Source organism: Xiphophorus couchianus, chromosome 20, assembly GCF_001444195.1.
Source record: "Xiphophorus couchianus chromosome 20, X_couchianus-1.0, whole genome shotgun sequence".
In the NCBI taxonomy this organism is placed as follows: domain Eukaryota; kingdom Metazoa; phylum Chordata; class Actinopteri; order Cyprinodontiformes; family Poeciliidae; genus Xiphophorus; species Xiphophorus couchianus.
The window spans coordinates 4,335,112-4,357,610 of NC_040247.1; the positions used below are offsets into that span (position 1 = coordinate 4,335,112).

A 22,499-nucleotide genomic window follows, 5' to 3' on the forward strand; every position below is an offset into this window, starting at 1 on the left:
TAAGAGCCAATATTTGCACGATGAGAAGCTCCTGGACGTGTGCACGGTGTGACGTCAGAGGTCAGAATGCCGCTGCAAAAGTCCCAGCAGAGCCAGACAGGAAACCAGAAGGAAAAAAAATTATTTATCCAACAAGTTTTATTCCAAGTCAGACTGAGATCAGTGAGCGCTCTCAGTCGGAGCCGAGCGGACCACCCAGCCGGGCTCACGTCAATTTCTCACATTCAGAGGAGACAACAGCTGAGCGGAGAGCTGTTACCTCATCAGCTGAGGAGGTGATGCTGGGGGACAAAGGTCAAGGCCTGCACAGGGTCACTGGAGGGGATTAACTCTGAAATGTCTCTTTAACTGGGAGAGATGACTTGGAGGTGACGTTAATGAGGAAGGAGTCGCAGCTTGATGCCTCGTCCTCGTCTTCCTCTATTGTTTGGTTGTTTTTAGTGCTGAGCTAATTAATTAGCTGCTTATCTGAGCTGAGGCAACAATCATCTCTTTGTGTCCAAACGAATGCTTCCTTCCTCCTGCAGCCCTGTGAGCAGCGAAGGGAGCTGGCGCCAACAACACACACGCACACACATGCACATTCACATTCACACGCACACGCCTGCACATGCACACACACACACACGCACACGCATACACGACTGTTAGCCACTATCAAAAAGCAAATTCATTGTTTTTTGGTCTAAAGTGCAGCTTGGTTGTTATGAGACAGATGATCTGTGAAAAGATCGACCTCCTCCACTGCTCCTGACTAAAAATAACCAATCAGAGTCAGGAGGAGGGTCCTAGCGCTGTCAATCATACTCATGTACTCGCTGCTATATGTGCTAATAGCACTACTTAGCATTTGCTAACAACATAGCAGAGAGAAAGGGGGTGAGAAAAAAAGGGGTGAAAAAAAGGTGGGATGGGCAGCACCACTTGAGATTGTGATTGACAGCACTAAGACTCCTGGCTCTGATTTGTTGTTTCTTGCTAGCACTGGGAAAAGGCAGAGAAGCTTGATTGTTTTAAATATTTTTAAATATTAAATGATTGATAAGTTGATGAGTTATTCAGTTTTTTTTTTTTACCAAATAATTTTTACCCTTACTTGAGTAATTTCTTGGACGGCTACTTTTTACTTTGACTTGCGTAAAGATCTGTTGAGGTAGTGCTACTTTTACTTTACAGTTTTTGGGTACTCTGCCCACCTTGCTTACACAATTCTGTTACAACTAAAATATTTTTTTATAAAAGTTGCATACTGCAGCTCTGTTTCTGGCGCTACGTGTTTCCCCTGTAGCGCCCCCTAGCTGATGTGGTTTCGATGTTTTCAGCAGAAGGACGGTGGATAACCATGAGCTCAAATCTTTCTTGACGTGAGCATTCAGGCGTATGACTGTAAACTCACAACTGGTTTACATAAAGCCCTCATGTGGCATAAATATTATTACTCTGCAGAGCTACGGCAACAACCAGCAGAAATAATGGCGTTAAAATAAATTGGGCCACATTGTCCCGTGGTGACTCAAATAAATGTGTCCCCTGAGGTCGTGAATCAAACACAGAGCGCAGTGTGTGAGTGTTGGTCCCGCTCTGCTCTGTGTCTCTCTGGACGTCTGCAGACAAAGTGGAGCCCAGCAGGGAGCAGACAGTGATGCATGATGTATGCAGAAACAATAACTTCCAGTATTTATGTGTGGAAGCGAAGGCTTCTATATATGGCAGCCATGGTTTATGTGACGGCGTGCCAACCTGCAGGTTTCCTCTGATGGAAACAAACTGTCCAGCTGCTACCAGCATTTTGTGATTATATTGGAACAAATGGATTCAACAGATTGTAACAGCAGATCTTTGTTAACTTTGTTAAGCAGCAGCTTCTGATGGAGGATAATGATGCTTTTAGAGCCACTTTGTAAAGTTGGACATGTCAGACTTTTTCCTCATGTGGGTCAAAAGTACTCTTGAGACAAAAAAATAACTGAATTAATAAAAGCGTTTAAATAATTTTGTGTTCATTATTTGCTCAATGCTAAACTAAGCTGTGAAATTTTAATCAAGCAAACAAACTAGTCAGATGTTTTCAGTAACAGGACAGCAGACTGACCCTGGAACACGCCTTAGTTTCTTACTTATGTATATATATATAAAATCAGATGGTATGAGGCAGCATTTACGCTAAATGAATGTAATAATTATTGAATAGTGAGTAAGAAACATCCTAAAAGTTGATGTTTCTTTACATATTTGGTTGCTGTGTCTGTGGGGGTCGCCGCAGACAAAGAGGTCGCCACAGAGGTTGATCTTTGTTTGATGAAATGTCTTGCTGCAGAGGCTGTGGTCATGACGTTTTGGGTGAATCTCGTGGCTGTTTTGATGTTGATCTAGAGGCTGAATCTGAGCTCTGCTGTCACACTGGAAGTACAAGCGCTACTTCAGCCAAAGTTTGGAAATCAGGGAACGTTTCTCCAAGTGAAGTGATCCGAAGTTGGCAAGACTCTCTGAACCAGGAGTTTTCTGATCCCATAAACGCTCTGTAGCAGCTCAGCTGCACCAGACATGTTGTAATCCATTAAAATGACCGATGGCTTTCAGATCTTTTCTTCATTGTTTTAAAGAAACTGGTTAAAAATGATTTGTTTAATGTAACCTCCAGGGTTAGCCTCCTAAATTTTATTTGGTTTTGTGGATCAGATTGTCAGCAGCTCTCCAGCTCTTTCACCTCCACACTGTATATTGATTTATCATCAATCAACAGGTTTTGCTTTCTATTGGATGCTGTTCGCTGATAGTGTCAACTGCTGTGGACTGAGCACACAAACTCGAGGAGTCCTGCAACATTTCATGAGAGTCCGGTTCATTGTGGCAGGTTGCATTTTCTGACTTTTTGTTTTCACGCCAAGCAGTCAGACTGGTCAGCAGTCTCTTAAAGTGATCCTGATTGTTAGTCTTCCAGGCTGTTTGAAGGTCTAGATTGTTCTTTTAGTTGCTTTTTTCTCAGCTTCTGTCTGATACTGGACTGATTTCGGCCGTTGAACTCATTCAGACAGATGAAAGGTCCTAAACTCAAGGGATCAACCAGATTTGGGGGAAAGGTTTAGTGGTTATTGATATGCTTTAGCTGGATCTCCTTCTACATAACCCAACGTAACCACATTAATCAAAATAAGACATGAAAGACAGATTCTGTCCAGCTTTAATCATCACCATGGACATTTCTAGTCTGAATAATGAAGCCATTTTGAAAACTAAAACTTTTTCCTGCACCAATTAGTTTCCTGTTGGCTTTTCCAACTAATAAATCACCTCAATGAGGATGAAATCTGTTCTATGTACTCGTTAGAGAAAGGGAAATCTGATTAGATCTGAGGTATTTTGCAGGGTAAAATGTTTCATGAGCTCAGTGTGATTTTATTTGATCGTTGTTTTTCTACATGTGTGAGCAGTTGGTGGCAGTCAGAAAGCGCCTAACGAGGCAGAGATGAAGACATTAATCTTGTTCCCTACATCAGCGTGGCTCCAGCAGGAAGTCATGTGTTACAATGAGGCAAAATGCTGGCGGTGGATTAGCCGTAATTCCCTTTAATTTGCTGTAACCACTGCATCGTCCACACAGCTCGGGGTGTAGCTGAAGGAGCGATCTGGAAATGCTTTAGTTGATGCCGGAGAGGAATCTAATAATGGAAGCGTTTCTCTTTGTTTCACTGCTTTGAAATCAGGAACAACAAAAAAGTTTGAATCCAAATTTAGTCTGAAATGTTCTGGTTTCGCTTTAATCTTGGTGAGAAGGTGGAGGTGTTGGGCCAGGAAATTAGGCGAGATGTTTGGCCTTTTGAACTAAAAACATGAACAACAACATTGTTGGCTCTGATTCAATCAGCTGCTGCTTCACGTCTGAAACTCCAGGTTTTGCTTCCTGTTGCGGACTTCCTGCTAAAATCTCTGAAGAGTTTCAGTCAGTTGTTATCTTGTTAGTTTTAGTTTATTATAATAACCTCGCTCTGAACAGTCATGGCGCATTTATCCAACCTTTACACCAATGAAGTGAGACATCATTTTACGCCAGAAGAGGCAAAATGCAATAAATCCTGATGTAAGCAACGACGGTTGAAGCTAAGCGTCCGGATCCAGTCCAGCAGATGGCGGTAATGCGCATCTGAACGTTGCTTGTCAACTGTCATAAAAAAGAAGAATATGACTGAAGCTATCGGTGCCGACAGTTTGATTGCTTCTTTCTCAAGCCCTTCGTCTGGTTCTGATCTGGTATCGATGCTGTCGACTCTGAAGAACTTTAAAATTCATTCAAAGTCGTCAGCGGCCATTATTACTAACGTAATCAGGGCGCTGCTAAGTGACGTCTATGTTCTTCTTCTACGTTCTGAAAGAAGAGATGATCCGAATGGGTTGGACCTACGTGGGAACGGGTTTGAAAGGGATTACTCTGGTTCTGGTGGGTTTGGACCTGCGGGTCAGGGAAACCATTCACACAGATCTGGTCTTACTGGGACCATGATCCAGCTGACTGACGCTCACCGCCCCTCATTAGGAGGCCTGGTGAGCAGTGAAAGGAGCATCTATTCACTGGATCTGCTGGGAACACTGGGACCAGCAGCGGGGAGGCGGAGCCTGCGGACTCCTAATGGCGCTGAGACAAAGACCAGGCTGCATGGGAAACCTGAACTCCCAGCTTCCCTCAGGTCTGCATCCTCCTCTTCATCATCTTCCTCAGCTCTTGTCTGTGGAGTAAAGAAAGCCGCTGACGGCTGTCAGTCAGGCTGAGGAGCAGCAGGGACCCGATCAAAGTTACTAAACCAAAACTATCAAAATAACAAAAACTGAAAGTGAGGAAACCATTTTATTAACTGAATTAAATAAAAACATCAACAAATGGGAAAAAACTATAACTAACTGGAACTATATTCCAGTTAGAGTTTATATCTCTAAAATAAGATAATCTCTTTTGTTTTGTGTTTATTAATCTATTTATTAGCCTTTCGAACTGATGTGAAATAGATTTTTTTTCATTGTCAACTTTTGGCATTTACAGGACTCCATACTCCTCCTGGCGGTACTTAAGTTGGTCCCCAAAAAGGCAGCAACAAAAGTTGGGAGAAAATGCAAGAGTGGCGATAAGTGAATACATTTATTGAAAATGTTATTTTCTGTTTAGTATTTATTACTTTGTCGATGTGTATATATAAACAAAGTACAATATTTTGACCTTTTTGAATTCTGTACCTAAATAATTAACCAAAGTATGAAAAAACTAACAATATTAAATTAATAATTTCTAATAAAACCTAGGAAACACACTCTAAAAACTAAAACTAACTGAATTAGACAAAAGTCACAACAAAATAAAACTAAACTATAATAAAAACCCAGAACTATCGTGAGCCTGCTCCATACATGGATGGTGCTCTTTACTCCTGCTCCACTGCCGCGCCGCCTTTCTGGGACTTTTTTTTTCAAACCTCCCACCTGGACTGTGTATGAAATATGATGTTGCTTTCTGACCTGAGCTGCTCTTAAAGAAAATGGCTCCTCTAAGATCTTCTACTTGCATATTACTCTTTAAAGTTTGACATAAAAATGTGAACGACAACAAACGTTTTCCAAGTGGTTCTGGTCAGAAACGGGCCGAATCGAGCCACTGGTGGGTGGTGCAGGGCGGAGGGTTGTAAATCAGCCTCGGCTCAGATCACAGAGCCAAATAAAACCTTCAGATGGAAAGAAATGCTGCAGAAACGGAGCGCAGAGTTTCCCAGCGAGGCAGAATGAAGGATCTGCCGCCTGAATCGTCTGGGACGGGATCGGAGGAGATGGTTTCCTCCTCCGTTACCGTCCGCAGCCTGAACTCCCACAGACCCGGAAATGAGACCAGGAAATGTTGCCATGGTGACAGAAAATGCAGAAAATCTCCTAAATGCAGCGGATAGCATCATCGAGTTCCAACCAACGTTATTATGGATGGCAAAAACGAATGACGTGACAGAAACTGAAATCGAGAAAACATTTTTAACTTAAATAAATAAAACCGGTAACTAGTGGGGAGAAACTCTAACCAGCTGGAACTACATTGTGAGTTTATAAACCTAACTAAAACATACTCGAAGCAGAGATGTGTTTCGTGCTTATGAATCTGTTTGTTAACTTTCAGAGCTGATGTGAAATTAAGTTGTTTTTTCCCCCCACACAAATAGTTTTCATTGGCTAGCAGCAACAGCACTCCTGAGTGCAATTCATGTCATAACAAATTTTTCTGGACGAAAAATTGTCCCAGAAGTTATTGCAATAAATGATAATGTTGTTTAGAGACCATTTTCAAGGTAAAGGTATAATAATGCAAGAACACATTCTCAAAGATCGATAAACTTTAAATTCTAATGAACATTTAATGTTGGAAGTGGAAGAAATTTTAAATATCCAAAATAAATAAACAAAGCCACAAATAAAATGAATCATGAAGTCAACCAAAACTTTCCTTCAATAAAATTTCTAGTTGAGACTAATTCAACAACCTGAAGACCTTTGTCATCCAGTTTTTGGTCGAAAGGGAGAAAATAATAAATCATGCAAATGGAAATGTTTGAGTTTTTCTAAAACTCAAAAATTAATAATGCATGTATAATACATTAATGTATAAAAAATGCATTAATTGATTTATTGCTTATTTTGAAAATTTTATCTTCTGTTGGGTATTCCTTACCCAATAAGTGTAAACATAATCACATTACAATGTTTAATCTTTTGAAGTTCTGCACATAGAAATTAACGAAAGTTAAAGAAAAAAACAAAACTATAACTATCTAAAACTAAACTGAAACTAAGCAATATTTAACTATTAAAAGCTAATAACTGTCTAGGTGTCTATAGATAGCATGACCACTGATGACAGTGGATAAACATTTTTAAGAGGTTGATTGACAGCGCTAAGACCCGCCTCCTGGCTCTGATTGACAGCTCAGAACTGATCGATCTTTTCACAGATTATCTGTCCCATATTGTACTGTCGTGAAATGGTGACAGTTTTAATAAATATGCAAGAAACATTTTCTTTATAAAAGTTTTATAGTGCGGCTTTAAATGCTGAAGGCGTTCTGCAGAACCAGCGCCTCTCGACTAGCTTTGGGTCAGACGATCAGTGAATGAGCAGCAGCAGGCTGTCTGGAGACAGACTGAAGAAACAAACTCTGGGTCTTTCCCCTCTAACCCGGACACAATACCACAGCCATCCATCTAACCAGACAGCCGCCATGCATCACTCTCATTGCACAGGTCTGATTATATCCACACAAAGGCAGAAAAAGAGCTTCATTCTGCCCACACATCTTCTGTCACTTCTCAGAAATGTTGAGGAATGTGAAATGCACCCAGCAGTCATCACTAGGGATGTCACAATAACAAATTTTGCTGTATGATAAATTTTCCCAGAAGTCATTGCAGACCGCAGACCGCTCCAAAAGCAGGAAGTGGACTACTGCGCAGGGCATTCTGGGTAAATACAACCAAAACAAACACGCTAATCTACTGCTAACAGGAGAAATGGCTCAAGAAATCTTCCAACTGCTAAAATCTGACGCTACTCCAATTTTGTTTACATTTTGTGAAGAAGGAAGTTGCGCTCAGCGTCTTCTTCAGATATATTTTTTTAATCGTTCCCTTCTTGATGCAGCGCCCCCACAGGCGAGGAGGGGAACAGGTTGGTTGGTTTGACAGTGCGGTGTGAAGAAGAACCACAGTAGCTCTAAATGTAACAAATGTTGCAACTTTGGTCATCAATCCAACCGAAAATATTGGCTTTCAGGTGGGAAACACCTTCAGGTGGAGCTTTGGGTCTCGTCTGACTGCTACAGCAGAGACTCAATTCATGTTTTATTTGATGCTTTTGAGTTTTGTCAGAACCTGGTAGCAGTCAGATCGTTTTACGTCTGGCTGTATAAAACTAAAAGCTGACAGGTTTACCATTTTACACCAATAATATTCTGATTAATCATCAATATCTTCCATTCTGTGGATCAAGACCAACACTAAGATCTGCTGTCTTCATGATCTTTAACCTGATGCCATCTGGAACATCATCTGACCAACTCTGAGGCTGTTTCAGAACCAGGAGGTCCGTTTGCTCTCTGCCAGAGTGTGACATCAGCCCAGTCTCTCTTCCCAGGAATCCCCAGGGACATGGACGACAACATTTCCTCCAGCACTTCAACCGAACAAGGAAACAACTGGAGGGGAGGCTTCCTCTTCCCAGAACTTCCCGGTTCCCACAAAGTTCTGGAAAAACACAGCATGCATTTTGACTGGATGGGTTGTCTTAATCTAGACCCGTTTGTTGGTTTGTCTCTGGAGTGAAAGAGAAACTCCTCCAGCTTAGAGTTTAAACCGGTGCTGGGATTCAAGCGGAATCTTATTTCACAGTTCAGTAAAATGTTTTGATAAAACAAAAGGTGTTTGTTGCCTTGGCAACGGGTGTTCGTGTCGAGTAAAACTGACACACAAGTTGTTTTGAGTTGTTCTTCATGTGGTTTTTAGAGTTACTTTCCCTTTTTGTAGTGCACTGGAGCTGATGTAATTTTTGAAAGTTCAGTAAACGATACTGGATCGTTTATTTTGTAGAACGTCGGAATATCACTATTGCTATGAGGAACCATTCAGCCCGACTCTTTTGTGGATTAGTTCAGCTTCCCGCCGTTCCAGAACCAGAGCAGACTGAGTCCCCACAGACCCATTAACGAGGCAAACATATCTGGACTCACGGCTATCATTCAACATTTTCTTTATTTCTTTGAATAAACATCTGGTTTCTGTCCTCTCATCGTCTTGGATGAGAACGTCTCTAATCTTCTGCCTTGTTCTGGTCCGATCTGATTTGCCTGGTACTCCCTGAAGGATTCAATTTTCTGGAAAGTTAAAGTGAAACCTGATCAGAGCTGACCCGCAGCAGCAGAACCTCGGGTCAGATTTATTTTGGGGCAGCGTAGTCAAATGACCTCCGGACATTCAGAAGGATTTAGAGAACCGCCCCCTCCAGCCGTCGGCCAATCAGGAGGCAGGAAAGAAGCATGAAAGCCGACGGAGCTGCAGGAAGAGATTTCCCAGCATTCCCTACTGCCAACATTAACTCTGAAGCAAGATTTTCAGATTTTCAGAGGTCAAAGGTCAGTCTGGATTTAACAGAAACGAGGGATAACAAGACATTCATCAGAATATTTTGGAAAGTGATGGAAGATTTGGAAAAGAGAAAAGGGTTTGGGCATCCATCCATCCATCCATCCATCCATCCATCCATCCATCCATCCATCCATCTTTCTGTTAAACACTGACGATCAGAACATTAGAATGATTCAGATCCAACTCATATGTTAGGAGGAGTTCTGGTCCGTTTGGGTCGTTTCTCCAGCAGTAGCTGAACTCTTACTGCATCTGGAGCATCGTTGACCTCTGACCCCTGAACAGTAAAACAGGACTGGTGCCTCAGAGATAAACACAGGCAGGTTCTGCAGGTTCTGCAGGTCAGCGGCTGGATAGGGCCCACCTGGGGGTTAACTGCTGTTGCTTCTGCTTCAAATATTTCTATTATTGTTTTTACCAAATTTATGAATATTGTTCTTTTTGTTCTATTCGTCTCCAGAGGTGGATTAGGAGCAATGCGTCTTTTTTATTAACTTCAGCATTTCTGACAGTAAAACATCCCAGTTATGCATCAGTTCTTGTGTTTGGGTCGTTAATCAGGAGTTTGGCTTATTTTCTAATGAAACATGATGAAACTCTTTATCAGGCTCAGTTCTAGGCTTTGACTAGGTCATTGCAAGGGAAGACTCCAGGAAAGATTTGCAGCCGTCTGAAATGTGCAGAAGAAGCAACACCTGCTTCTTTTTAATTTTTTTTCCAAGCTTTCCTTAACATAATATATATGAACAAAAAAATACAACAAAATAAAAAAAAATAGGAGAGTTGGTGTACATTAACGTGTTAATAACTCAAATTACAATACAATTAGTACAGAGAGACTGGACAAATTACCACAATTATTTTTTTCCTTTAACCCAGATCTTTTCAAATCTTGCAAGATTGCAAATTGTAGAAACTATATATTATTAGTGATTACTTCATTTACTCTCTTTTGCTTAATATAAGCTGCGTTTAGACCTTTAACCTCTTGGATACCTTCATGCAACCTGGAGTTTAGTTTACAACCCGAATCTGATTGGTTTAACTTATCAAACATATTCAGCAATGGGATATCCAATAACATTTTGAACATAATGCCAGATTTGAATATACCTATAACAGTCCATATTTTTTAATTGATACTGACTCTTTATTAGTGAGTTATGATATTTTATATTTGAAACTCTTCTGACAGAAACAGAGTAATTCAGATTCCTGCTGGAATCACGACGCCAACCTCCTAACTCTTTATATCATATCATCACCTTTCTAAGTAATTTTGCTTTCCAAAAGATAAAAAAAAAATAAAAATAAATAACTTAAAGCCATTACTTTAGGAATGCGACGATATGGGAAACTTACAGATGTGGTTGGTATTTAACCTGAACGTTTTTCAGTTGCTTTATCTCCTCCCTACGGGACGTTTCCTGTTGGATTAGAGGCTCAAACATCTGTCTACACCTGTGGACATTTTCCTGCTGAATAAAACTCCCGACTGTTGAGAAATGGAAAATAATAACAAAGGGTTGAAAGGTTAGAGGGTAAATGGAAGCAGCAGGGCTGTGTGGATGCGCCAGAACCTTCTCCAGCTGGACAGAAACAAAACTGAAGTTATTGACTTTGGAATTAAACAGAAATAATCTAGAATCAGGATCTGTTATTACAGCTTGAAACTACAGATCAGACTGAAATCTGGGTCTAGTGATGGAGTCTAACCTGAACCTTCAGAGCCACATAAAGACAGTTACAAAGACTTTCTATCACCTGAGGAGTAAAATCTCAGCAAGATCTAGAGAAACTCATCCACTGATGTTGCATTGAACGGTTCTGCCTAAAACGCTGATCCAGAATGCTGCTGCTGGCGTTCTGACTAAAACCAGGAAGATGGAGCACATCACCCAGTTCTAAAGACCTTCCACTGGCTATCTGTTCTGGTTAGGGTTGGTTCTGGTTCTGCTCTGCATCCCCAGAACCTGAAAAACATGGAGAAGCAGCATTCCGCTTCTATCCACCACAAATCTGGAACAAACTTTCAGAAAACTGCATAACAGCCAAAACACTGAGTTCCTTTAAACCACAACTAAAAACCCAGCTGTTTAGAGTTGTTTGTGAAACTTTATAAATGAAACATTAATCAATATATTTGATGCGTATTGATTATTTTCATGATGAGACTCGTCAAAATGTAATGTCTTTCTTGTTTCTCAGTGGTGACTGTATGATGTTTTTATGACTTTATTTTTGTGTTTTGTAATGTAAAGCACTTTGAACTGCTTTGCTGCTGAAATGTGCTGTACAAATAAATTTTATTGATTGATTGGTAATGAGAAGAACATGAAATAAATAAACATTTAATAAGTCAACCCCGACTTTCTGCCCTTTTCTCCTTCAGTTTGTGGAGCGACTCGTCAGGTCAGAGAAGATGCTGCGATCAGCTGCAGGTCTCAGAACCAGAACATCCTCTCCTCTCATAGCAGCCGTGTTTCTGCTCTGGCTGCTGAGTCTGCAACCTTCAGAGTCCAGAACCGACCCAGAATCCAGGACCTGGAGCCAGACCGGGCCGCGGCTTCAGCTCTCTCACTCAGGTAGGAAACAGATGTGTGTCTACCTTTAAGACCAGCTTTCCTGTTTTCTGTTCTTCTGAGGATCGGTGTGGCCCGTTGGACCCGGTCAGGCTTTGTTTAAAAGGGTTCGATGTTTGGCGCTTCTGATTTAACTCTGACTGGAAATAAATTATTCAGCTTTTAGTTCACTTTGTTTATTCGTTCACAGGTAGGAAATCAGAAACTGTAAAATATTTCCAGTATTCAGTTTAAATATAATTTCTGCAGAAACCGTGCAGTCGCTGTGTTTCCACTGAAAGTAAAAACTGAAATTACCTTGAGTCAGCTTGTTTAATATGTTTTTGTTTTTTAAATGTGTAAAGTGTGAAAAATATTCAATCTACCAAACAAAATAAAATCAAATTATGCTCTATGGGGCCCCCTGATGGTGTTGGGCTTTAAGCAGGTGCTTAAGTCACATATGCCTTGGGCCGGCTCTGGAGGTGATATTTTATTGCAGTTGATATTTCATTGCAATCTTTAGTTTAACACATTAAATGACAGAAACACAGAAAACCATCTCAGACTTCATCAGTTCTGATGGATCTTCTGGAAACTTGTGTTTTTTTGTTTTTTCACTCCTTCAGCTTGTCAGAAACTTTTTCCACGTTTTGGAGGTAATAATTTGGACTTTCTGGTTTTATGTGGAAGTGAAACGGTAGCAGCTTGCGGTTGTAAGGGGAAGCAGTGAACGCATTTAATGAACTCCGAGTTTCTCCTGCTGCGTTCGTGGCTGCAGGACAAACAACCGTCCGCCTGTAAACTGTTAATTACGCAGAGACTCAGACGGCGGCTTCAGGGCTCAAAACAAACATAAATACGCTGATCTCCATATTCATTCAGGTGAAAACCTTCAATCCATCTGAACACAAGCAGCTTCCTGCTAAAAGAACAGCTTCCTTTGCCTCATGTCTTCCCCCTTTAGATTATGGATAACTAGTGCCAAATACGCAACAGTGAATAATCCAAAGCACAATCAGTTTATAGTCACCATTTCTAAATTATGACTAATAAAAATCTAGCAAACACACTGTAAAAAGTAATTAAAACTAACTATGAAATAAAATTTTACTGTAATGACAAACCCAAAACTATTGTGACTGGAATGCAGACGGGTAGGAAGTTGCATCATGGTATGGGTCAAATTAATCCAGCATTTCTGACTTGTGTTGTTCAAAAATCTGAACTGAGCCAAAATATTTTGTCCAGCTGAGTCCAGCCATAAAGAGAGCTGGAAAAGGAAGAATCTAAGATCAGCTCCGACTCAAACTGTAAAACATGTTTTTTCCTCTCTACTCTGCATGAAAGCTGAAATGTTTGGAGTCTGAGAAACTCTGTGGGAAACGTTGCTACCTTCACTCCAGGGACGATCCTCAGCTGTTTGGACATAAATCTCAGCAGATGAAACAGATTTCATGCACCATGGTTGCTTGGTAAAAAAATCTGAGATCTGATTCCAACCTGGACCTGAACTCTCCCAGGTCACACAGCCTTTCTCTCCGATTCAAACCATTTCTGCTGGAACGTTCGTCATCAACACTCAGATCTACAGAGGCGATGCTCAGAGGTCACCGGGTCAACCAGGCTGCAGTACGGCGCCGGTTGGTAGCCCTGAACTGCTGATCTGCCATACTGTTGGTTCTACATCCACTGATTGGATCTTTCTCTCACTTCCTTCAAGTCCTTCAAGCTGTTGGAGTCAGATTAGCTATAATCCATGCAGATTGATTAATTGTTCTGGGCTCGACACACAAGGATCGACCAACGTCAGCAAAAGACAAACAGAGCATTTGACTCTTTGTGTTCAATTGACACGAGGTCATTTTTCAATCAACCCAGATGATTTGTCCAGTGGGATCTGGGCTTGGAAATAATCTGGACCCTGTATGGAAGCAGCGATGGGTCAGATTTAGAGGTCGATGGTTGGGTTCAGACTGAAGCCAGAAGCAGACGGTCCGTCAGAGTCTGAGGAAGGAGAAACGTTGGTTTGATTTCCACCTCGTCTTCTTAACTCTACAGTCTGAGTGTCAAAGTTTCAGGGAAAAAGACCTCTGGGTCAGTTTGACATCTCTGACATCACTTCCTCCTCGCCCTGCTGCTGCTGGTTTCCAACGCTCCAACCAAAACAAGCTAACTTCATGTGGGACTGGGATGGGAAACACCTACATTCCCATCATCACACACACACACACACCCCCACACACTCTGCAGCTCAGTCTGAGGTGTGTTTTTGCGTCGTTAGATAAAAACATGCTGCGTGTTTCTGCAGGAAATCTGTCAAAGCTGATTCACATCCCAAATCATCCAGACAGAAGAGGGCAGGAATGTGACCTGCGTGTGTGTGTGGATGTTGGCGTGTGTGTGTGAGCGTTGGCCCCCTACACTGTTACGCTGTCAACCTTGACCTTTAACTTGCTCTGATTACAGTTTGTAAGTTTGAGAGGAAAAGAGTTAGAACGAAAGAGCAAAATGTTCTGAGAAGTTTATAGACGAGATGAAGGATCTAGGGAAGGAAGGGAGGAAGGAAGGATGAGACTGAGGATGTTTCCTGAGTTGAACAAAGCAGAGCTTCGAAGGAATGGAGGCGAGGGGAAATCAGGTTCTTTATATCACGGTGCGCTCAGGTACAGCCCATCAGAAATGCCTGGATTTTGTTTCCATCAACTCCCAGGGTGATTCCTCGACCTTCGGGGTTGAAGGTGATCATAGCGTGTTTGGCATGTTGATGCGTTCTGATAATCAGGAGCTGAATCTCACGGCTAGCCGTCACTCTGGGTGTCTCAGCTAGCATACTAGAATTCCTCAGCTAGAATAGTTCACATCCTCAGCTAGCTAGCTGCTATACACAAACAATACGTGAAACAAGAACATTATGATCCTGCAGCCATTATAATAATAATATTATCGTAATGAAACAAAAAATTAAACTGCAGCAAAGATTTAAAGTCTGAGCAATAATTCAGAACTTGCAGGGATGGAAAGATGAAGATGGGAGCGAAGACCTTACGTCCCTGAACAACTCGTGGACGTAGTTTCTGTATTTGGGCCTCTCCGTGATCCCAGTGGTCTGATTGGATCCAGAAGCTTCTTCCTCGTCAAACAGAACAGTTCTGTTGACACCAGCTGTCTGGAGTGTTGCTCTGCAGGCAGGTTTGGTTGCCATAACGCCGTGTAGCCAGAGTGTTTTTATATCTTCCCGTCTAAAACTACTGGAAAACCTGAAGTCAAAGCATAACAGATTTCCACTGACTGATATAAACTCTTGGCTGCTTCTTCAGGGTTTCATGTCACATTTTCCACCCCCCCCTCTGATATCTCCCACAGTGTTTACTTTTCATTTTGTGGTCGATTTGCCATCATGGCTGCTTGATGAATGAGATCCTGGAGGATTGGAGAGAAAAGCAGAAGCTCCATAAATAACTTCCTGGGCTTAAATCTCCTCCTCCTGTTTCTTACTTTTTATTTTTAGAAGCTTTGTTCTTCCATCATGACATTTAAAAGAAGAAGATGAGACTTTTATTGAACATACTGGTCACTTATGTAGAAAGATTTTCAGAACTACCAGTTTGTATTTTGGTGACTTCTGAGGACTTATAGGTTACCCTTCTTGAAAGCACAGCTTTCTGGCTATTTATCCAGAAACTTAAAGGTTACTTTTCTAAAATCTAAGGTTACGTTACTGATACGAGTTCCCACAAGTTTGAACTGGACGTGATATGCGCCATCTTGGTAGGCAAGTGCAGCGCAAAGCATAGATGAACCACTGCATCGAGATCAACAAAAAGAAAGTATATTGACAATGCAAGAGAACTATCTATCAACAAAATGGCTGCTGTCAGGATCGATTCGTATGAGACAGAGAAGAAAAATATGCCAGACGATGTGGATAAGCTGCCTCCAATCTCAATCTATGACGTAGTTACACTACTTATGAACACAAAGAGTGTGTACAACACACGGCCTGAAATCTGTGGATGTATGCGATTAATGTTTAAACGGTTTTGTAAAGGACCTACAGGCTCACTTTTAATGCAAAGTTGACATTATTCAAAATGTCTTCCTTATGACAACTTGACATTAACCAAGAAATCATGATGTGACATAAATTTGTTATAAAAGTATTACTGATTAAACTTTACATTAGATTAACTACTTTTCCTAGTTACAGGATACTTTCTAAAACTGCCTTGGTACTTTCTGGTTACTTTGTGTAACATTACAGATTACCTTTCCAAGAACCCGCAGAGAGTTTTTTAATAACATTTTAAATACTTTACAGAATCTACAGGTTACTTTTTGATAGTTGGAGAATTTGCTCCTGAATCACCACATTAAGCTCTGATTGCAAAAACTCCTGATTATCTTACAACTTACAAGTTACTTTCCTAGAATCCTGAGATAGTATAAAAGTAGTACATGTTACCTGAGTGAAGTTGCCCCCTCAGCCCCCAAACCCCATCACCTTCTTCAGATCAGAATTAGTGTCAAATGGTTTTGCAGCGACAACTTTTGATTGTGCTGCTATCATTTTAGAGATATTAATGAATGTTTCCAGAGATCATCAGAGGTCATCATCAATATCTTCAAAGCAAAACGGAAGATATTGATATCTTCTGATTTATATCTTCTGCATAAGACTTGCTGCACAAACACAGCATCAAAACATAGCTGAGTTGATTGCCACCAAATTTGTTTGATTTTTGTAAATGGGAGTGGGGTGTGTGGTCGAAAATTTACTGCACAAACCAGCACGCACGTTCGACACCAATTTTGTTAGATTTGGGTAATGTGGTGGGGCTGGTTGACATTTTGACCTTTAAACTTTCATTATTATCTTCAAAGCAAAAGTAGTAAAAATACAGAAATGTAGTCACTTTGACTTGAAGAAGATGGCCAGGCTGGTTGATCTTTCATAAACTCTGGAAACTTTTATTAATAACTTTAAAATGAGAGTGGCACAAACAAAAGATTTTGCAGCACAAATGTATGACAAAAAAAGGTGATATGGCAGGGGGGCAACTTCACTCTGGTGTACAAGTTGCACCATCCAGGATTAGTTTGTAGCACCTGAACTAAACTAATTCAGCAAGTTTTGTGTAATAAAGACACAAAGCAAAGCCGACAAATGAGGCTTGAGAATCTGATTTGACTTGTTCGTCACTGATTGAGTTTCTAAGCCTGGTGCAGCAGCTGTTTTCATCCATCATCTCTTATTTTTCTCAGCAGGACTCCAAATAAAGGCTGTGTAAACAAATCTGACTGCATTCTTCTGCAGTTCCTCAAATTTTCCTCTACGGCCGGCTGGCTAGCCGGGTCTCTGCCGTCACCTGTCAGCTCGTCACGGCTGTGATCTATTTCTTTCAGAACGGTGCCGCAAATGTGGCGTGCTGCATTCAAAGCCTGAACACGCAGTGCGTGCGCATGAGTGACGGTTGTACTCTGCATGCTCCGCGGGGGGTCGTTTCGCTCCACTCTCCTCACTGACAGCTCTGTTTGGTGCTGATCTGCAGAAACATGGACGTGCAAATTCAGCTGCAAGAAATTTTCTGCTTTCACTCAAGTTAAAATTTTGAGCTGCTGTTGTCAGAAACTATAAGTTTACAGGACGAGATGCAGAAATCAGGAGAAGAAAACTCATGATTTAATTTTTCTTTTGATAATTAAAAGCTGTAGGCTCCAAATGTTGATGATCATGTTTTAGCTAGTGGTGGAATCAATTCAAATGTTTAACTGAACTCATTGTAATTCATCGAAAACAACATTGCAACAAAATAAGCAGCATTTTCAATTCAAAAACCATTTTTTTATTGAATTATTTGACAGATGAGATCAACAGCAAAGATATGTATATTTTTGAATCTGTTATTTAGGTTATTCAACCATCAGATTGATGGACTTAAAGTTTTTCACGATATTTTGTGGTATTACTGTGATATCAATAAAAGTGACTAAGAATTATTTATGTAACTTTATGGCTCTGACTGCATGATTCAGCAATCATAGCTACACAAACACTAATACTGCTCTTCAAAAACACATAAAGAAGTTTGATTTGTATCACTGAAAGTAACTATATTTAATCATATTTTCAAATTTATTTATATTTATTGATGTTTTTTTTACCCCTCCAGGGGGTCTTTTTTACGAAAGTAGGCTGACAGGAATGGGGAAGGAGAGGAGGGAAGACATGCAGCAAATGTCGCCGGGTCCGGGAGTCGAACCCGCGACGGCCGCGTCAAGGACTCAAGGCCTCCAAATACGGGTCGCGCTAACCGCTACGCCACCACGGCACGCCCTATTTATTGATGTTTTTATTGAACAAACAGTGGAGAAAGCTAACAATCCTGACATTACGGACAGTTTTGGGGTTTTAAACATAATTAATTAGAATTTTAAATCAAAATGATAAACAATACGATACATGCCTAGCTCTGCCGCCAATCAAGAAAAGAGGCTTCGTCCGCCATCGCTGCTGTTAGCGGATGTCGCTTGTGCGTCAGATTTACGGGTGTACCAGAAACGTAAGGATAGAAAGGTTCCGGCTGTTGCTTTTCTATAAAAATTCTTCATATTTAAAGCAGTTTTCTATCCACATTTTAAAAGATTTGCTCCAGAGTTTTACTCATTACATGAGAATAAATCAATCAAATAACCGAGGGATGAAGTTACAGCGATAAATTGGTGTCAGCTGTGAGGAACCTGCAGTTGGCCAGAAAAACTTCACTTTCAATGAATGAAAAGTAAAAATAATTGGGAGCCTGATGGCTGCCGACGCCTCCTGCTGCGAAACGGTTTGGATTCCTGAGCTCTGCTGTTTCTGCTTGGATTGTCGTTGGGTTGGCAGCGGCGCTGCAGCGGTTGGTCCTCCGGCTCCGGGAGGCCTGAGCCGACAGATCATAAAGCTGGAGCTTCATGGTTAGTTTGCGCTGCTTCTCCAGGTTGTTTTCTGCCTGCTTTAACGCCGCCTCCGCAGGGAGAACAGGGGCCAATCAGTGTGTGTGTGTAGCGTGAGTGTTGACTTTAGTTATGAGGCATTCAACCACAGCACAGAGTTACTAAAACACACAGAGGGAAGGTTTTCTCCTGACCTGCAGTGCTGGGTTACATTACTGTTGATTTATTAATATAGGAGCCGCTAGGTTCAAACTGCAGCTATGTGGAAAAATGAACTAGACCGACTGGCTTGGGTATGAGGTAAACTCAGATACGTCTGATGATCAGTATGAGGAATTAATTTGTGAAGAATGAGGCCAAAACACAGAGGCAGAGTGAGAAAAGGCAGCTTCAGCCGCCTGTAGAGTCAATTTTAAAGGGGCAGTATTACAGGTTTATAGCACTTATTTTACTTTCATTTGTTCTAAAAATAAGATGTATGTCAAATATGACTTAAAAGAAAATTCACTTCCTCATTTAACGTGTTTAAATTGGGCCTCTGTCTCTTAAACAACCTTTTTACCTGTGCTACATTAGTAGTTCGTATATTGAGCTCAGCAGTTCCACCAGGTGTTTGCTAATTGCTTCTGGATAGTTTGAAGGAGCTGAGAGGGGGAAGAATGCCCTGTGAGGCAGAAACCTGGAAACTCCAGCTCTCAGGAGGAGCCGTACCTCTAAGGCGGGGCTACGTCCACCCAGGGGTTTTGCTCAGCTGAATGGTTGCCGTGGAGATTAGAGGATTTCTCAAACATGCATGAAAGATGTTTTTGATGAGGCAATAACATTATAACATGATGAAAGCTCAAAAAAGTTGATTTTCCATTAAACTGATACAGAGAAACCAAAACATGACCTGGAGGTTATAGAGCACGGCAAGGTGGTAAAGCACAGTGAAGGCTCATGTTACTGAGGGGAAGCAAACACTTCTGGATCCAGAAAGATGAGGGATAAACCTGGGTGTCTTCTGTCTAAAAATATGTAAATAAAAACTTATACGGGTTGAAATTATTGCTTTATAGAGATGGAGACCTGCGGGGAGCCAGATGCTGCAAGCTAGCAGAGCTTTTGGAGCTAAAAACGTTACAGTCTCTGAACTCCGCCTTTTTTCCTCTGATTGGTTGATAGACATAGTGCTTAATAACTTCTTTAGTTTTGATCCAAAACGCTCCAGCTGTTCCTGTTTAAACTAAGATCTGAGGTCCGAGAGACTCAGCATCCTGTGGAAACCCAGCGACTATCTGCTGTCTCCTTTTAATTTTGCAGTTTTAGGACTGAACGTGCAAAGAGTTTCACGGTGAATAAACCCCTGAATGTTCCTGACTCTTCCAGATGTGAGGAACGGCTCGGCGGTCTCCTGGAGCGCCGGCGTTGGCGGGGGCTACCAGGTCCTGCTGCTGGATGAGGACAGAGGATGGCTGCTGGTTGGAGGGAAAGACCACATTTATCTGCTGAACCCCGACAACCTGGACCAGCCCGTCCACAAGGTGAGGTGTCGAACCTTTCTGATGGACCTAGTTGGGCGTTAAACCGTCAGAGCTGCTTGGAGTTCATTATTATTTCTTTTGGTAAATAAGATGCAGCAAAGCTCAATTTAAAGTCTTATCAGTGAAAAAAACTCTGGACTGCTGGTTTATTATTCATCTTTTTCCCGCTATCTCCAAAGTTTATAAATCAGAATATATTCGGATCGCAACAGGATTAAAGAGATTTCTTGGTTGTGGCTCTTTAAAATATTAAAAACAATGAACATTATCTAAATCAATCAATCAATCAAATTTTATTTGTATAGCACATTTCAGCAACAAGGCATTTCAAAGTGCTTTACATCATATCAAGCACAAAAACACAAAGTCATGCAACATAGAATCAACAATCAGATCATGACATTAAGTCAGATGCCATCATTAAATTTGTAATTGATTACGTTTCAAATACAATCCTACAAAGGTGGGTTTTTAGTCAAGATTTAAAGGCACTCAGTGTTTTTGCTGCTTTACAGTTTTCTAGAAGTTTGTTCCAAATTTGTGGTGCATAGATGCTGAAAGCTGCTTCTCCTCGTTTGGTTCTGGTTCTGGGGATGCAGAGCAGAACCAGAACCAGAACCTGAGAGGTTCTGGAAGGTTGATATAACAACAGCAGATCTTTAATGTATTGTGGTGCTAAGCCGTTCAGTGATTTATAAACTAACAACAGTATTTTAAAGTGTATTCTTTGAGCTACAGGGAGCCAGTGTAGGGACTTTAAAACTGGTGTGTTGTGATCCATCTTCCTGGTTTTAGTGAGAACGCCAGCAGCAGCATTCTGGATCAGCTGCAAAAGACTTGACAAAGAGAAACTATGGTGATGAGTAAATAGTAGGCGACAATAACAGTTGCTTAATAATTACATGTTTGCAGGTTATCAACATGTAATTAGATGTTTGTTGTTATGAGATAGCATTCAATATAGTTAGCATTAGCAAGCAAGTCTGGATTTGTTTTGAGATTTTAAGCTGAGTGAAACTTAACCTTATCAGAAACAACATAATAAAAATATTTTAGGGATGATTACAGTTAAAATAGTTTATGAACAATTCTGTTTTTATTTCCTGTTTTTAGGGTAATTGTTAGCATTTAGCATTAGCATCAAGTTTTCCCTTTTCTTTCACAAACTGTAAACATGAGATTAGAAGATAATACTGAAGGAATGAATAACTAACAGTTACTTTCTAACCATGTTTTATATGTTAAACTAAATTAATCCCATCATTTGCAGCTAGCATGAGCAACAATTAATATTAGCATCTGCTGTTAATCTGTGATGTTACTGATTTCAAACTCCTATAAACAATTCTGTATTATAATGCAAGTAGTATTTAGAAATCACCTAACAGATGCTTAATTATAACATTCTAAAATTATTTAGCTAAATTTGATTCGAGCTTCATTATAGTTATTTACGTTACCAGTTGATCCCTACTTTTTCTCTGTTTTCCTAATTTCCTGGTCCCTAACTAAACAACAGACCTTCAGGAGATTATCAATATTTATAATTGGGTAACCTCTACTAATTATCTTATTTCTCTTTAATTTTATACATTAGATTTCAGGGTTTAAAATTAGCAGGTATTTCCATTAGTGGTTGATTCCTTATTTGTTTCATATTTAAGTTTATTATTTGGATATTTTCTATATTTTCCCCATCAGATCCACTGGCCTGCAGCTCAAGAACATGTGGAGCACTGCAGGCTGGCAGGCAAGAGCCTGGAGGTAAAAATAATAATACAAAAGTTTATTTATTTCTCACCTCATATACTGATCATCTTTTTTAGGATTTAAGAATTTGAAATCTGCTTTAAGTCATTTTTTCTGCCTACTGTTTTTCTGTGTTTTTATCTGCTAAACACATTCTGGATGCTCACATTGTTTGTGTTTGACTTCCAGAGAGATTGTGCCAACTTTGTCCGTGTGCTGCAGTCTTTCAATAAGACTCATGTTTACGTCTGTGGCACCGGCGCCTTCCATCCACAGTGTACTTACCTGCAGCTCAGCCAGAACCCAGAGGTACCAATTATTTGGTTATTTACATTTATTTACCTTTAAACTACATATTGATTAAGTTGCATGTCTGCTATGTTCTCAGACATATGCTTAGCTCATTTGAGGAAAGAGAGGCAATTTTAAAGAGTTTCTGAAAAATTATGAAGAAAACGACAATATTATACAACGCTGAGTCTTTTTTGTTGCTGTTATTGTCTAACTGTCACTTGTTTTGTATTACAAAAAATAAATAAATCCAATGTAATTTTTAAAAAAATGCTTCCAA

At 40.5% G+C, this 22,499-nt stretch overlaps 1 protein-coding gene across 1 annotated transcript in view; it reads left to right on the forward strand.

The window, feature by feature from the left end:
* LOC114135517 (semaphorin-3D) overlaps positions 1 to 22,499 on the forward strand; it is a 46,602-nt gene that overhangs the window by 5,661 nt on the left and 18,442 nt on the right. The window contains exons 2-5 of the mRNA XM_028002874.1: positions 11,552 to 11,744; positions 20,025 to 20,179; positions 21,881 to 21,943; positions 22,118 to 22,237. Coding sequence (XP_027858675.1) covers positions 11,582 to 11,744; positions 20,025 to 20,179; positions 21,881 to 21,943; positions 22,118 to 22,237 — 501 coding nt within the window. The 5' untranslated portion in view covers positions 11,552 to 11,581. The remainder of the gene's footprint in view (positions 1 to 11,551; positions 11,745 to 20,024; positions 20,180 to 21,880; positions 21,944 to 22,117; positions 22,238 to 22,499) is intronic.